At 50.9% G+C, this 16,255-nt stretch overlaps 1 protein-coding gene across 9 annotated transcripts in view; it reads right to left on the reverse strand.

Annotated features, from left to right (window-relative positions):
- GLI2 (GLI family zinc finger 2) overlaps nucleotides 1-16,255 on the reverse strand; it is a 267,098-nt gene that overhangs the window by 111,637 nt on the left and 139,206 nt on the right. The window contains exon 1 of one of the 9 annotated variants that reach the window (XM_084998148.1): nucleotides 15,529-15,874. Within the exon in view, the coding sequence (XP_084854274.1) occupies nucleotides 15,529-15,859 (331 nt within the window). The 5' untranslated portion in view covers nucleotides 15,860-15,874. 9 annotated transcript variants of the gene reach the window in all.

Here is a 16,255-nt window from a genome sequence, read left to right on the forward strand (position 1 = left end):
GATGATGAAAAACAAAGATTCAGCTGCTAAATTGAGCTCAACTTATTATTTTTTTTTTTGAGTGTTATGTTTTATTCGGCAGACATTCTTAGAACATAAAGCCGGGGAGGCAGCATCTCAAGAAATCCTGAGAAAACTGGTCCCTAAGTTCAACTTAATGCCAACATTTTCTTTTTCAAAACCAGTACACATCAAGTTCCACTTGAGAAAGACATAACTTAGTGGTTTATAATCTCTCTTGGAGGCAGATGTCGCAACTGTCCTAACGCAGCTCTTGCCTGCTCTTTTTGGAGTATTCCTGCTGCCTGGGGTGTCCTGGGACATGGACACAAAAACCACAAGCGCTGCCTCTCTGTGGGGCCAGACAAGGCTTGTATGTTTGTTAATAACCGCAGAGGTGACCCGGCTTCCCCTTCGAGGGCGGGGCTGGGGGCCCGGGGGCGGGGAGGAGGGGAGACGTCAGGATGACACTGCAGAGACTGGACCTGGATAAGGTGGCTCTGTAGAGGTCAGGAAAGATATGGAAAAATGAATCGGCCCTCTTGCTTTACATCTGGATAGAAAGCAATGAAGCCTGTCTGATTCTCTGATGAAAACTCCCCAAAAGCAGGAGCTCTCATGTCCAGGCGCTAGACAGGCACATAAAACCCAGGGAGGAAAACGAGCATGGGGACTGTGGACTCCAAGCTAGCAACTACACAGCGCTGCCTGCCTGCAGAGAGAAACCCACTCTGCTTCCCATCCCTCATGCTCAGGGTCCTTCCAAAAAGACTTTCCTTCCTCATAAGAGCCCCCACCGGGATAAAGGTTGAAAAGTCAGGCATGTCCCACCCAGTCTTGACAGTCGCAGGCTGCTGGATGGCCGCCCCAGCCACCCCTGGTCCCCAGCACAATATGCAGACCTACGAAAATGTACATGCGTTCCTCCAGGTGGGCATTCCAACTGGCATTTAAAATCCTCACTGCTGGAGTTCCCATTGTGGCTCAGCAGTAACCATCCCGACTGGTATCCAAGAGGATGCGGGTTCGACTGCTGGCCTCCCTCAGTGGGTTAAAGATCCAGTGTTGCTGTGAGCTGTGGTGAGGTCACCGATGTGCCTCAGATCCCGTGTAGCCATGGCTGTGGTATAGGCTGGCAGCTGTGGCTCCGATTCAACCCCTAGCCTGGGAACTTCCATATGCTGAAGGTTCGGCCCTAGAAAGAAAAAAAAAAAAAAAACCTCACTGCTGAAATACAGCCAACTAGGGGAGCTCAGCTAGATGCTGAAGAAAATTACTGAAATTACTGGTTTTGCTCCGCTGGCTGAAGGGTCCCTCTCACGTGGCGAGGTGGCTCTGGTGGCTTCAAAGCGCCTCCTTGGAGTAGGAGCCTGCAAACGGAATCAACACACTGCATTGCAATCGATGGGTTTGGGTCCACAGAGTCCTAAGTAGTAATTAGGAGTAACCGAGTAACTCCTTAAGTAGTCACTAAGTAGTAACAGTTCCTGCAGGGTTACAGCCAGGCCATCCAGAAAGGCTGGCCTGAGAATCACCCGGGCAGCCAGTGCATGGACTGGCTGCAGCCTCGGTCAAGACGGATGGATGATGTGGGGGCTGCTCACCATCTACTCAGCCCTCCTCCTTCCAGACCCCTGATGCTAGCTCTCCCCACGCAACGCTGCGAACCGGGCTCCCCTTGAATCAACCTTGACTCTCCCACCTGGAGAAACCCTGCCGCAGCCTCCCGTCAGGCCTCTTTCTCCAACTCTATGTGGCGCACCTGCACCTGACTCCATCCCCTCACGGACCAACATCAAGTTCTGAAGCTGGGCAGCCACCCCTCCAGACACAGTTGCACTGACCTTCCGGCCCTTCTTGACTCTTGGTCTTTTCCACTAAAAGGCTCCCTAACACCAGATCCTTTTCTGTTTCCCCCATTGCTCTGCCAACTCCTCCAGGCAGGGCAGTGCTCAGATAAAGGCCTCTCGTCCAAGCCAAAGCCAGCCATGGAGAGGCATGGGCTGGACACAAGGGGCACAGAAAGCAAAGTTCTTGCCCTGGCCGGGCCAGGAACCAGATCCACCACTGGGATTCAGGAGGTGACCCCAGATGAGGCCCCCCTGTGCAGCGCCCAACACACACACACACACACAGCCCCTCCATGGCTGCACCCAGATTTGGGTGGGTGCCAACAGGGCAGAAGGGCGCCAGAAACAGAGACCATGGCGGGGGGTGGGGGGGGCATGAAAGAGAAGAAATACATACACGTGTTTTTTGGCTGCACCCACAGCATACAGATGTTCCAGGACCAGGACTAGAACTCGAGCCACTGCAGTGACGACACTGGGTCCTTAACCCACTGAGCTACCAGGGAATTTCCAAAGAAAGATTTTTTTAAAACTGGAAAAATTAAACCAAGTTTGCTTTTTTCTTTTTGCTACAACATATGAAGTTTAAAAATGTTTCCAACAGTGTCTATAATTCTACATCCTGCTTTTAGATTTTCATACTGTACTTTGTCATTAAGATTCTGCATAAACATCATTTTAGTGGATTCATGCTTTTTCCTTCCATAGATGGGCATTCATGTATTTAAACTTCCTCCTTCATTCAGCCAAGTCTTTCAACACTATTGAGGGACTTTACGGCACCCAAGGCTCCGCTCAGGCAGCTCTGTGGACCTGATTGTTTGTATGATGGCCTTCCTCCAGTAGAGCCAGCACTGGCCACAAGAAGTAACTAACACATTTGACTGGAGAAAGGATTCTGTCCTTCTTTCTCTCTCAGCCAGTCCCGAGGGGTGGGAGGAGTCCGTAGTGAATATTTGTGGCTGAAGGAAGAACAAATATGTGAGTGGGTGTCAGCGTGCAAGCGAATATTCCTCCAGGTCTATTTTCTGAAGTTCACAATACTTTAATTTCCCACCAGGGACTAAGCTCAGCCAACACTTTAATGTATCCATCTCTATTTAGAACAGTTTTTCCCAGATTGCTTTTTTTTTTTTTTTTTTTTGCTTTTGCTTTTTAGAGCCGCACCCTTGGAATATGGAAATTCCCAGGCTTGGAGTCAAATCAGAGCTACAGCTGCTGGCTGACACCACAGTTCACAGCAACACCAGATCCTGGACCCACTGAGCAAGGCCAGGGATCGAACCCACGTCCTCATGGATGCTAGTCGGATTTGTTTTTGCTGCGCCGCAACACAAACTCCAGTTTTTTCCCAGATTTTTAACAGAAGAGTTAAAAAATAAACAACCTTTTAATAGCAAATCCCAGTATCAAAACTGAAGCAACTGGTATCGTGACTTTGGACAATGGGCAGTAATTATTAAAGCTGACCACGCACATCCCTAAGACCCAGTTTCACTCCCGGGTAGGTATGCTTCTGGTAGGAATGCACACGTATGCCCACCTGGACCTTACAAGGATGTTCAGGCAGCACAGAACAGCCCCAATGTTGGAAACAACCCAAATGCCCATCAATGCTAGAACAGATTGGTATGCGGTCCGTACTATGTTCACCAAAGAAGAATCAATACTCTTCAACAAGGAGAATGAACCAACCACGATGACATGTAACAACACGAACAAATCCCCCAAACATAAGAAGCCAGACGCCAAAGTGCACACAGTGCAGAATTCCTTTTATGTACAGAATGAAAGCCGGCAAAGCTAAGAGATGCTAGCGGAGGCAGGAACGGGGTTGCCCTGGCAGGGAGTGGTACAGAGGGCCCTGGATGCTGGCCTTGGTCTGTTTCGTGATCTGGGTGCTGGTTACAGAGATGTGTTCAAAGGGCAAAATTTCACCAAGCTGAACTCTTGGATGCGTGCTCTTTGCAAAAAAAAAAAAAGAGAAAAAAAAAAAAAAAAAAAAAAAAAAAAAGAATGAGGAGCTCCTGCTGGGGTGCAGTGGAAATGAATCCAACTAGGAACCATGAGGTTGTGGGTTTGATCCCTGGCCTTGTTCAGTGGATTAAGGATCCGGTGCTGCTGTGAGCTGTTGTGTAGGTCGAAGATGTGGCTCAGATCTGGTGTTGCTGTGGCTCTGGCGTAGACCGGAAGCAACAGCTCCGACTGGACCCCTAGCCTGGGAACCTCCATGTGCCATGGGTGCGGCCCTAAAAAGACAAAAGACAAAAAAAAAAAAAAAAAAAAAAAAAAAGAGAAGAAGAAGAAGAAGAATGAAATAAAGCCATTTGCAGCCATATGGATGGACCCAGAGATGATCATCCTAAGTGAAGTAAAGTCAAAGACACCTATCACATGATATCACTTTTATGTGCAATCTAAAATTAAAAAATGATACAAAATGAACTTATATACAAAACAGAAACAGACTCACAGACGTAGTAAACGGCTTTTGGAACCAAAGAGGAAAAGGAGGGGAGGGATAAATTAGGAGTTTGGGATTAGCATATACACACGACTATATATAAAATAGATAACTAACAAGGACCTGCTATATAGAACAGAGAACGCGATGTATTTGGTAACAACCTATAAGGGAAAAGAATCTGCCAAAAATTAGATACATATATATGTATGACTGAATCACTTTGCTGTACACCCAAAACTAACACAACATTATAAATCCACAATGTTTCAATAAAAAAAAGAAGGTAAAAAAGAGATGTGTGCTCTTTGCTATATATCTATATCCTCCTAACTCTTTTGAAGGATGTGATCATTTTATTTTTTTTTAATTTTTAAGATTTTTTTATTTTATTAAAGTAGAGTTGATACGCAATGTTGTGCCAATTTCTGCTGTACAGCAAAGTGACTCAATCTTACATATAGTGTGTGGTCATTTCTTAAACCTCATCATGAGTTTCTGGAGCCCAGCTGTCTGTTCCTGACTCTAGTCTGACCCCAGACTGTTCCAGAGCTTGTCTCAGCGGGGGGCCAGTGGAGCCTGGCTTCTCCCTGCTGGCAGGCCAGACCTGGCCCACAAGGACCCCTCTGAGAATGGCTACTCCTGAGAAGGTACCACCTCTGCCATCTGGGCCCCTGTCCATCTCCCCTCTGCTCCAGCCACAAACCCTCAGGAGTCAAGACCCCTCCCACCTGTCATCCCCCACCCACCCGTCTCATTTCCCTGTGGCATGTTTTAAAGCCTGTGAAGGGTCTTTTTGTTTGGTTGGCTGTTCTTTTGTTTGTTTGTTTGTTTGCTTTTTAGGGCCGCACCTGCAGCATGTGAAAGTTCCCAGGCCAGAGGTAAAATCGGAGCCGCAGCTGCTGGTCTATACCACAGCCACAGCAATACCAGATCCAAGCCACATGTGCAACCTACACCACAGCTCACGGCAACGCCAGATCCTTAATCCACGGATCAAGGCCAGGGATCAAACCTGCGTCCTCAGGTTCTTAACCCACTGAGCCACAACAGGAACTCCCCCATGAAGAGATTTTTAACACATTTCCCTGGACGAGATCTGATTTTAATATCTTTGCGGTTGAAGGTCCTGAGGAGCTTTAAGCGAGAGGCAGGCTGCTTGATCACGGCTTTGCCTGGCTTGGTGCTCAGTGAGCCCCTCAGGTCACAGCTTGCCCACAGGACACCAGGGAGAGTGGCCTTCCTTCCAAGACACCACCTGAGGACACTGTTGTCCTGAGAAGGGAAGTTGTCATTACAGGCCGCCAAATGGCCCCAGCTTGTGCCCGGCTGACACAGCCCCAGCAACTGAGAGCATGCGGTTTCCCCTCGCCCTGCCCTGTCAACATCAGCCTGCTTTGCAGCCTTTGCCCATTTGAGATCTACTCCCTAAATCCTAAAAAGGTTGAGCAGTTTTCCTTCTATACCGATCACATTGGCAATCTCTCCTTTACTAATGAACCACTCCTATGTTTGATCCACTTTTTTAAAATAACAGGACAATCCTTTTTGGGGGGGGGAAGTCCATACCTGCAACATGTGGAAGTTCCTGGGCCAGAGAACGAACCCAGGCTACAGCAGTGACAATGCCAGATCCTAAACCACTAGGCCACCAGGGGAACTCTGGCCCATCTTTTTCTCTGTTGCATCAAGGCGTCTGCCCTTCCGTTGTAGAACATATGCGGAACACGCTTTCTCAGGCATGTTACATCTCTTAACCTCGTTCCTGGCATCTTTTTTCCTGGAACAGTTTACCGTTCTCTTGATGGCGGTAATCTACTTTGAGATGCTTCAAAAATCAGATGGAGCAGAAGTAGCAGGGAGACCTAGATGGCCCAGGAGAGGAACACTTTCATGGCAGGATCAAGGGCCAGGATTTTCACGTGAAGTCCTTTCAGCTCTGTTGAATGTTTGAAAATTCTCATAATAAAAAAGTCAGGGAAGGAATCCCCATTGTGGCCCAGTGGCTTAAGAATTCGACTAGTATCCATGAGGATGCGGGTTCGATCCCTGGCCTCGTTCAGTGGGTTAAGGATCCAGTGTTGCTGTAAGCTTCGGTGTAGGCTGGCAGCTGCAGCTCCAATTCAACCCCTAGCTTGGGAACTTCCATATGTGCACACGTGGCCTTAAAAAGGGGGGGAAACGTCAAGGAAAAAGCATGTAATTCTCATATAGTCACTCGAATCCATCTCTCCCTTTATGGCCTTCACATCGTGTCTTATTTAAGACTTTCCAGGGCAGTCAAAATTGCTGGGGTAAATGGATGAGTTCACTTACATAAATTGGATTTTTTTTTTCAAATTCAGATCTTGAATCCATTTTAATGTTGTTTTTTTTTTCTTGCTTTTTTAGGGTCACGCTTGCGGCATATGGAGGTTCCCAGGCTAGGGGTCGAATCGGAGCTGTAGCTGCTGGCCTATACCACAGCCACGGCAACACAGGATCCGAGCCTTGTCTGCGACCTACACCACAGCTCATGGCAATGCCAGATCCTTAACCCACTGAGCGAGGCCAGGGATGGAACCTGTAACCTCATGGTTCCTAGTCGGATTCGCTAACCACTGACCACGACGGGAACTCCCATTTTAATGTATTTTTGTAGAGAGTAGGAGGTATAGATTTAATTTTTCTTCTCTCTCTCACTCATCCATTTCTTAATACTACTCACAGAGCAGTCCTCTTCTCCTGATTTGAACAGATATCCTTGTTAAAAACAGACTAAACACCTACATCTACTTTTCTGTCTTTCTGTACAATGCTCTGCTTTAATCGCTCTAGCTCTATAATGTGGTTGAATACCTGGGAGGGTAGACCTTTGACCCCCATCACTGTCTTCTTTCACAAAACAGTCCTGGCCCTTTGGGGTCATTTTCTCTTCCTTGTGATTTTTACAATCAGCTTGGCGATTTCCATTAGAATCCTCCTGGGATTCGGATCATCACCGATTGCACTGAATTTATAGGTCATAACACGGGCTGGATTGTGAGGACAAGAAAAAAGATGGGGTCTGCGAATGGTTGGGGCTATTATTATTATTACTGTTATTGTTGCTACAAGCGGGGAGGGGTTCACCCAGGGCCTGCTGCATCCATCACGGCTCTTCCAAAAGGAAGAAACACTGTCTCTTGAAGATTGTCTTCAAATTTCTCCGAAGCCCCTCCTCTCCCTCCCGGCCTGGGCCACTTTCCCTCCATATGCCCTTTTTCCAAGTGAGAAGCATCTAGGCCATTCTGGTACCCAGGGTCCAAGTTCCTGGGCTAACATGCCCAGCCTGAGGTCATTCCTTGGGCTTCCTCCAGATCCGGTCCACTTTGCCTGAGCTCACGCTGTGCCTGTCAGGCCTGTACATGCTGAAGCTACTGACTCAGCCTCCCCTCTGCTCAGACACTGTGTGTTGACAGGTGTGGCGCCTGCCCGCACCCAGCTTCCAGCTCAGGAGTCCCTGCAATACAAAGTTAGCTGCCCCGCCAAGCATATCACCACCACCATCTGCTCTGCCACCACTGACCCAGCATAGCCCCAAGTCTCCCAACACCTGCAAAAGCAGGCGTCACCTCCCTACCCAATGGATGACCTCTGAGTGATGGCTGGGCCATCAGTCCCAGAAACAGAGATACTTGCTTCTTGGGGCTATTTACGTCACCTCCAGGCAGACTCTAGACTGAGCTGAGGCTCCCAGGCACCTAAACTCCACCCTCCATGCCCCCGCTACAGCTTCTCCCAGCATCACCTCCCACCCCTCCACCTCCACTCCTTTTTCTTTTTTGCGAGGACAGCAGCTGCCACCGCGTGCAGCTGTTGACAAACTAGTCAGCATCCTGCCAAGGCATCTCTCTGAGCCGCCTGCATCCTCTGGAGCAGAGAGATACCTCATTAGCGGGCTATATTTCAGCGCCAAGAAAACAATGCAGGCCGAGAGACCATAAACAACCAGTACAAATGCTACAGGTCATGGATGATAGATGCCACCTGCAGATGTTCAACGGGGGTCCTGCTTACAGACGGGAGTGCAGCCTGCTTCCGGGCGTATCTGTCTTCCCCAAATGCTGACACAGGGAGAAGTCAGCTCAGCCTTGCTCCCTACATGCAGGGCCAAGGACCCCCCCCTTCCCCACTCCCACTAGCCTCTCCCCTGACAGGTGAGCTGCACTGGTCTCTGATGACTTTCACTATTTCCACAGGCTCCCAACTCTACATTGGCTATTGGTTCTTTTGATTTTTATCCTAACTTTTTTTTTTTCTCCTCGCTCCAGGTCCAGGAATTTTTCTCTCCGAAGAAATAAAGTTTCAGAACACCCCAGTCAATTTTTGAGAAGGGCTGGCCAGCCAGTCGAGAAGTCAGGCCAATGCCAAGGCAAACAGGGGCCTCGCACGGACCCACTGAGGGCTCACAGACTGAGCTCTGTTGGCCTGAGGGGTGGTTCTGGAAAAGAGGCCCCTGTGTGGTTCAAGGCCGTCACTCCAGCAGGGACCAAGGCCTGAGGCCAGAAGCCCTCTGGGATGAGGACAAGCAGGAGCTGAGGGCTTTCCCCTGGGGCCAGACCTTGGGGGCAGTGGCCGCCTTTGGACATAGAGGTCTCTGTGACCTGGGAAAGGTTCTAGGCCAGCTGAGGATCCAGGCAGCCTACCTCAAAGGTGACTGTGACGTGGGATGAAATGCTCTCAGTGGTCACACATGCTTCAACAAGCAAGATTTTATGTCTGTCCCATTTTAAGGTGATGGGGAGAAGGATACAGCCAAATGCTCAGATGAGGGGCCCAGGGAGCCTTTGACCCCTGGAGGGGTGTTCACAGCCCAGCCTCAGGCGGGAAGGCCAAAAACACCTTGTAAGCACTAAAAAGGGGACCAAAGTGTAGCTAAAGACCCCTGAGCAAACAAGGGCACAGGGAACTGGCTGCATTATCCTGGGATAAACCATCATGGGAAAGAATGGAGTTCCCGGCATGGCGTGGCAGAAACAAATCAGATGAGGAGCCATGAGGTTGTGGGTTCGATCCCTGGCCTCGCTCAGTGGGTTAAGGATCCAGCGTTGCCGTGAGCTGTGGTGTAGGTCAAAGACGTGGCTCGGATCCTGCATTGCTGTGGCTGTGGCCGGCAGCTGTAGCCCTGATTGGACCACTGGCCTGGGAACCTCCATATGCCAAGGGTGCGGCCCCCAAAAAAGACATAAGACCAAAAAAAGAATGTATATGTATATAACTGAGTTGCTTTGCTGTAGAGCAGAAATGAACACCACCTTATCAATAACTATACTTCAATAAAACATATTTTTAAAAAAGAAAAAAAAATCCCTGAGGATCCCCAAGACCTTCTCAAGGGTTCCACAAACCATACCTTTTTCTTTTTTCCCCCCCCTTTTTTTTTGGCCACCCTTCAGCATATGGAGTTCCCAGGCCAGGGATCAGATTTGAGCAAAGCTGCAGCAATGCTGGATCCTTAGCCCTCTGTGCCAGGCTGGGAATCGAATCTGTGCCCCAGAGCTCCAGAGATGCCGCTAATCCTGTTGCGCTACTGCAGAAACTCCCAAACTATCTTTCTATCACACTAACGTGATATCTATCTTTTACACTCTTGCTCTTTCACAAGAGGAGAGTGATGGTTTCCAGAGGCTTCCATGGAACAGAGCAAATGCAGAAACCATATGAGAAAGCTATCTTCTTTCAGGCCAGACACTTATGCGATATGTGAAGTTGGAAAACAATGCCACTCTATGAATTTTGTTGTGGTGGAAAATGTTTTTTCATAAAAATGGCTTGTTTTCATTAATGTGAAGTGGGTCTGTTTCTATAAGATGATTGAGTTGAAAGTTAAGATGAGTTGAAAAGAGCTTTCAGCTGTCTTGGCTGGAATTTTGCAATGGTATATATCAATAAATACAACCCCTCCGAAAAACTTCTTTGGGGTTCTCAATAGTTCTTAAGAGCATAAAGAAGTCCTGAGACTAAAATGTTTGGGAAGGGCAGCTGCAGAATTTTTAATGACCAGGGTGGTGAAATGGGCAGGATGCACTGGCTGGTGAAAAAGTTCCAAAGCAGCCAATACAATACAATCCCATTTTGTGAAAAAGAAGATGGATGTCTGTGTATAAAATGCGGACACCGAGGGAGATGGCAAGCATGTGCTCCAAGACTTCACCACGGGCTCTGTCTGGGGGGAAGCATGTGGCTGGATCCCTTTGAGTCTGCGTTGACCTATGCTACTACTATGATCAAATGAAGTGAGGGATTAACATTTGAGGCTTAGCCTCCCCTTTTCAGGAAAGCCAAAGAGCAAACTGGACCAGTAACACTCTGAGCCCTTCCTGTGGGTTGGGGACCACGCCCAGTGTTTCAGGGACACGAGCTGATTGCATCCCAATGACACCTATGGACTAGCAGCCTCATAATAGAAGAGAAGCTCAAGGTCAGAACCAGATTGAGCGTCTCGTCCAGGGGACACAGAGCCAGGACTCCAATCTGGGCTGTCTCCCTGACTGCTGGCTAGGTGGCCCTCCCTTGGGTCCGCAGCCTGAAGGTGCAGCTGTGTGCCAGGGCTTGTGTTTGCCCTGCCTGAATTCCAATGGCACGTGGCTCTCTCACTCTGCCCTTTGGACTTCAACTCTGGGGGACAAGGACCCAGCTCTCTGATGTGCATCCTGCAGCCCCCATGTCCACCTCTAGACCAGGCAGGTGATGCTCATCCAGACACCCTTCAATCTCTGGCAAGCTCATCCCAAATCAGGACCCAGACGCAGCCTCCAGGCTGGGACCGCCAGCCTGGAAGTGAGGTCGCTGCTGAGGGGTTACACCAGGCACAGACCTTCAACCTCAGCTCCCTGACCGCAGCCCTATGTGGACTCGGAGCAGGTCACGGGGGCGGCTGTCACAGCCTGAGGTCGTGCTGCCCCTTCTGCCTCGACCAGCCTGCTGACCCCGGTTCCCAGGCCACCTGGCAGAGTAACAAACTTCACGCTCCCTCCCTGCCTCCGGGAGCAGCTTCGCCTCTCCTTCGCTTCTGGGACATAGTGTGATGTCATGGCAGACCCTGCACATCGGTCCCCTGTCCGCCCCCCAACCCCCACCCCGTGCTCACTCCGGGAAGGGCCTGGACTCTCAGCTGATTTCTGAACGGGTGCGCTGGCTGTGGGTGTTGAGAAACATAATAAATGGGCCCAGCTCCATGTGTAGCACCTAATTTGCAATAATATTGAAGTCTCCAACAATAACTCATTTACTCTTATAATAAATATATAAAAAAAGACAAATTGCTACATTGAACATGCATTTTCTTCACTGCAAGTAGCTGCGACCCCAGGGAGAAAGCCCTGTGCTGCTAACTAATAGTAAATCCTTTGGAAAATCATGTGTCATAATGATGGACAACCAGGGAAGAGGTATTAAATAGATTTAGAGGTTAGCTACTCTAACAAGAACAAAAGACGTCCTTTGCAAACCTGCACCTATAAGAGCACAGATCAGCCGTGATTCCGCGCCCACCTCTGGACAACCCAGGTGCACAGAGGAGAGAGAAAAGTTTCCGTCTCGAGCAGGTGTGGCTGGCCAGGTATCAGGGAGAGAGGTAAGGGGACAGGGCTGGGGTGGGGCGGGGAATAGGGGGGTGAGGGGAGGCCTGGGCACAGTCTCCAGCCCCACAAAGACCCCACAGGGAATGTCTCATCTCCGTTTCCAGGAGCCAGCCCCTCCTGTGCATCTGGAATGCAAATGCTCACAGAGTGAGCACCCGCCACGCTCGGCTCATCTCAGGCACAGGGGACGCAGCACTATCTTGGAGAAGAAAACCATGACCTTGGGATAAGGAAGATTCCCGAGGTGTCGGTATTAGGGGCCCTGGAGGCCAGCCTTGGCCATGGGTGCGGAGGACAGCTTCCTGCAGGGGCTGTCACATGAGTTGGTGCAGAAGTCCAGTGGCCCTGGCCTGGGGACCAAGCCCGAGGGAAGGGCTGCCTTGTTCTTCTAGTTCACAAGTTCAAGACTAGTGCAGCTATGAGTCACTCCTTCCAATCCGTTTCTCCAAGTCCCAGCACTTGCTTCCTCGATGTGGGAGGCTTGGCCTCCAGGACAGGGGTTGACAGCCTTGTTCCAAGTGGCCTCTCGGAGTTCCCATTGTGCTCAGTGGTTACAAACCTGACTAGTATCCATGAGGATGCAGGTTTGATCCCTGGCCTTGTTTAGTGGGTAAAGGATCTGGCATTGCATGAGCTGCAGTGTAGGTTGAAGACTCAGCTTGGACCTGGCATTACTGTGGCTGTGGTGTAGGCTGGCAGCTGCAGCTCCGATTCAACCCCTAGCTTGGGAACTTCCATATGCCACAGGTGCCGTCCTAGAAGAGAAAAAAAAAAAAAATCCTGAGTGCCCTCTGTCTTTCCACCATCTCTTACTGAACTTTGAGCTGCCATGACTGGGCACAGGGCTGGTGCCCGATAACTACTTACTGAACAAGATGGACACGGGGTGGCATTCACTGCATGCCTGCTGGCTGCTGACTCTGTAGGGACAGGAAGGCTTAAGGGGGTTGGTTGATCACAGTCCCTCCCTAGGCTCTGTGGCTCCGATCTGGAGTCAGGTGGCCCCGCAACAGGAGCAGGGTCTAGAGCTGGCATGGAGCTCAGCCACTTGGAGGGGCAGAGGTGCCCATACAATCCCAGCGCTGGGGTCCCATCTGGCCAACCTGACACCCTGTCCTTCAAGGAGAAGCTGGCACTCAGCTAACACAGCTGTAGGTCAATGTTACCTGTGATGTTCAGGTCAACGTCATTGCAAATCACACCTTGACTGTGGTCTGTCCCACTCCCACCACTTCACCATTTCCCTACTAGACCCAAAATGAGTCTCACCCTTCTCCCAGGACTCAGTTTCCTAACGGGGCAGCGGTGGTGGTGGGGGGGCGTAGACACTAAACAGGTCTCCACAGGTTTTGGCCACCGCTTCCTTCAGTCCGCCGAGCAAGGAAAAGTTTTCCTCTTGAATGAGAACCAGTGACCCACAGCCAAGAAACAACTCACTGAGACAGAGGCAATTCTGGGAAAACGCGGCGAGCCAGCGTCCTAGTTTTTTTCCCCTAAGAACATCAGTCTCTCCAGCACCAACTAACACTCGAGGGTCCGCACTCCAGCCCTTGTTAAAACACACAGATGCCACTTATACACTGGACAGGCTTTGCTTTAAAACTCGACACTACACATTTGGCCAACATCCTTACACATATTAGAAATTGGGAACATTTCCAAACGTGTCTAGAAAGAGAAACAAAACACTGAACCAAGCCCAGAGAGCTGTGGGCCCCCTGCGGGCTGATGCCCCAAGAGAGGGGACGTCCTTTGACCTTTGAGAATAAGTTAACTTGCATTTCCTTCTTTTCTGAGTCGCTCCATGCCTGACTTCAAAATACAAATACACAGATTTGATTTTACCGGTGCTTTATGTCTCCGGGATTGCCAAAGTGATCCTTCGCTGGCTTCCAGCAGCTCCCATCTGCAAACCCCTCTAGAGTTTAAGCCACACTGCCTGGTGATGGATGACTCTTTTGTGACTGCTATCAGTTTACTATTTTAAACAATATATCATAAATCAGGAAGAGGAATGCTGGGTCCAACCGGAGAGTGTAGCTTTCGCTCATTACCTGGGAGGATTATGGCCGTTTCCTAAAATCCATTATCTAGGGAAAGGATCCTATTGGCGGGGGGCAGCGAAATTCATTTCATGCTTCAAAAGTTTGTGATGGGGCTGGCCAGGGAAAAAAACCCTAAACTGTTTGGAAGGGAGGGGGGTCATGATTTGTTTAAAAATCACAAATGGGCAAGACTGAGCCATGTCCATTATACCAAATGGCACTCTGGACTCGGATGCAGAGGGCCCCCTGACCGCACACATGCCCGCCCCCTCGCCGACAGCTGGACGGAGGAAGTCGCTCCCCTCCCTGCTCCGACTCCGGCCCAGCCAAGCTCGTCTCTCCCAGGCCCTGTGGCGGTCCTCTCTGTGGCAGTTAGAGGGAGGTTCCCACACGGCCACCCAGACCTGTCCCACTGCCCTGAGGATGAAAGTTCCAGCCCTCAAGCCTTGGTGATAGGACAGTGCCTCTCCTCTCTCATCTCCTTTCATCACCACCGTGTCCTTGCACCCCCAAGCACCGTCTCCCCCAGAGGCAGAGCCACCAGGAAGGCCTCATCTCCCTGCCTCCCTCTGTTTCCACCGGCAAAGGGGAAAATACAAACGCACTGGGATCAGTCCCAACAAAGACAGGGGTTGAGGGGGCCTCTGTGCCTGCCAGTCCCCTCCTCTAGGGCAGGGAGCAGCCCACAAGGCCTTACACGGTAGCATCACCCCCACTTGCAGAAGCCCCCCACTGTCAGGACCCCTGGAGGCTATTTCCTGGGGCTGCAAAGGCCAGGCCAAGTAAGGGCTATTAGGAAGCCAAAAGAAGGAAGAATCAAAAGGATGTGAAAGAAAATGTCTTCTAGACTTTGCCAAGCCTCTAGAACATTCTTTTCGAATCCGGTTTTGTTTCCTCCCCTCCTCAACTCAACTTTTCCCAAATTCGTTCCTCATGCGAAAACAGCATCTTCCCCAGGGAAGCCGAGTTTTAACACACACGTGTTTTTCTTCTAAGTCGCTCAGAGCTGAGGCTCCGCAGACAACAAAGCTTCTTGTCTGCGCATCCTCCTTGCTGCTAAGACCACCGGGGAATTGCAGTGGCGAAGGCTGAACTCCCAGATGCTCGGCTCTGCCAGATCTCAGAAGAAACTCCTGGTTCAAAGTTCCGAGGGGCTGTCTGTCGGGAGGGAGGAGCTGGGAAACAATCCTGTGGTTGACAGTACACACGTCCTTCCCACCCACTCCCTGACCTGCCTCCCCATCTCCACGCAGGAGTCACTTCACTTTCCTTCCCTGCGTTGTTTTCTCTTGGGGGCCAAAGTCCTTTCTCCCCGCCTCCCCCCCCCCCACCAGCTCTTTTCATTCCCTCTCCCCCTTCCCCATCTCTCCCCCTCCCCGGCCAGCTCCCGGGTCTGGGAGTCTGCTCATCCCACCACCCCGTCTTCAAACTTGGAGTGTGGAGGGGGGACTCGGAGAGGGACGTGCAGAAGAAAGCTTCAGGCCAGGCCTGTGCAAACAAGAGCGGCTGCCTCCTCCTTGCCACTTGAGGCATCACAGGAAAGCTGCCTTTCTCCTGCAACTTACCCCGCGTGGGCCGGAGGGAGGAGGGACGGCTTGCAGGGAGGGTGCTGCCCACAGAGAGGCGTGGAGCGCGGGATGGAGCAGCGGAGGAGGGAACGAACGTCAAGTGGCCGCTGGAGGGAGGCGGAGCGCATGAATCATTGATGGCCAGCTGGCAGGGTTTAGGAACGCTGGCTAATGCAAAGGCTGGCGTGACTTGGGGGGTCTGGCGGCTGCTGTGGGCGGCGTGTTCTCCTCGTTGGGGGACCCGTCCCAGCCTAGGGGCTGCAGGAACCTTCCTGCTAGGAGAAACCTGCTGGCTGGCCCCTCCAGGGGCCGGGCTGTTCCAGGGCATGGGTCTGGAGCTGGGGGGTTGTGGTGCCTCAAGCTCCCATCTCTGCAACCTCCCAGAGAGGGAGAGGGCAGTGGCTGGGACCTTAGGGGCCATCTGGCCCAGAGGTGTGCCAGGTAAGAAGGGGAAACTGAGGCCCGGGAAGGGACCCTGACTTGCCCACGGTGCAGAGTGAGGTTGGGAAAGACATACCTGGACCCCAGGCCACTGTTCCCTGCCTTCTCTGGAAGGTTCCCTGGCTCCCCGCGGCTCCCTGTGGACACTCAGGGCCACAGAGTAGGAAGCAGGGTCCCCGGGAGGCAAGGTGGCCCTCTTCCTACACAGAGGTCACCGGAGGATCTGATCCCATCCCCAAACAGCTGAAATGTCACAAACGGAGTTTGTCTATAAGTGTAGAAT

Source organism: Sus scrofa, chromosome 15 (genome assembly GCF_054392235.1).
Source record: "Sus scrofa isolate SSC_HxYL_T2T_F1_AM1 chromosome 15, Sscrofa_HxYL_maternal_Yorkshire_Landrace_v2.0, whole genome shotgun sequence".
Taxonomy (NCBI): Eukaryota; Metazoa; Chordata; class Mammalia; order Artiodactyla; family Suidae; genus Sus; species Sus scrofa.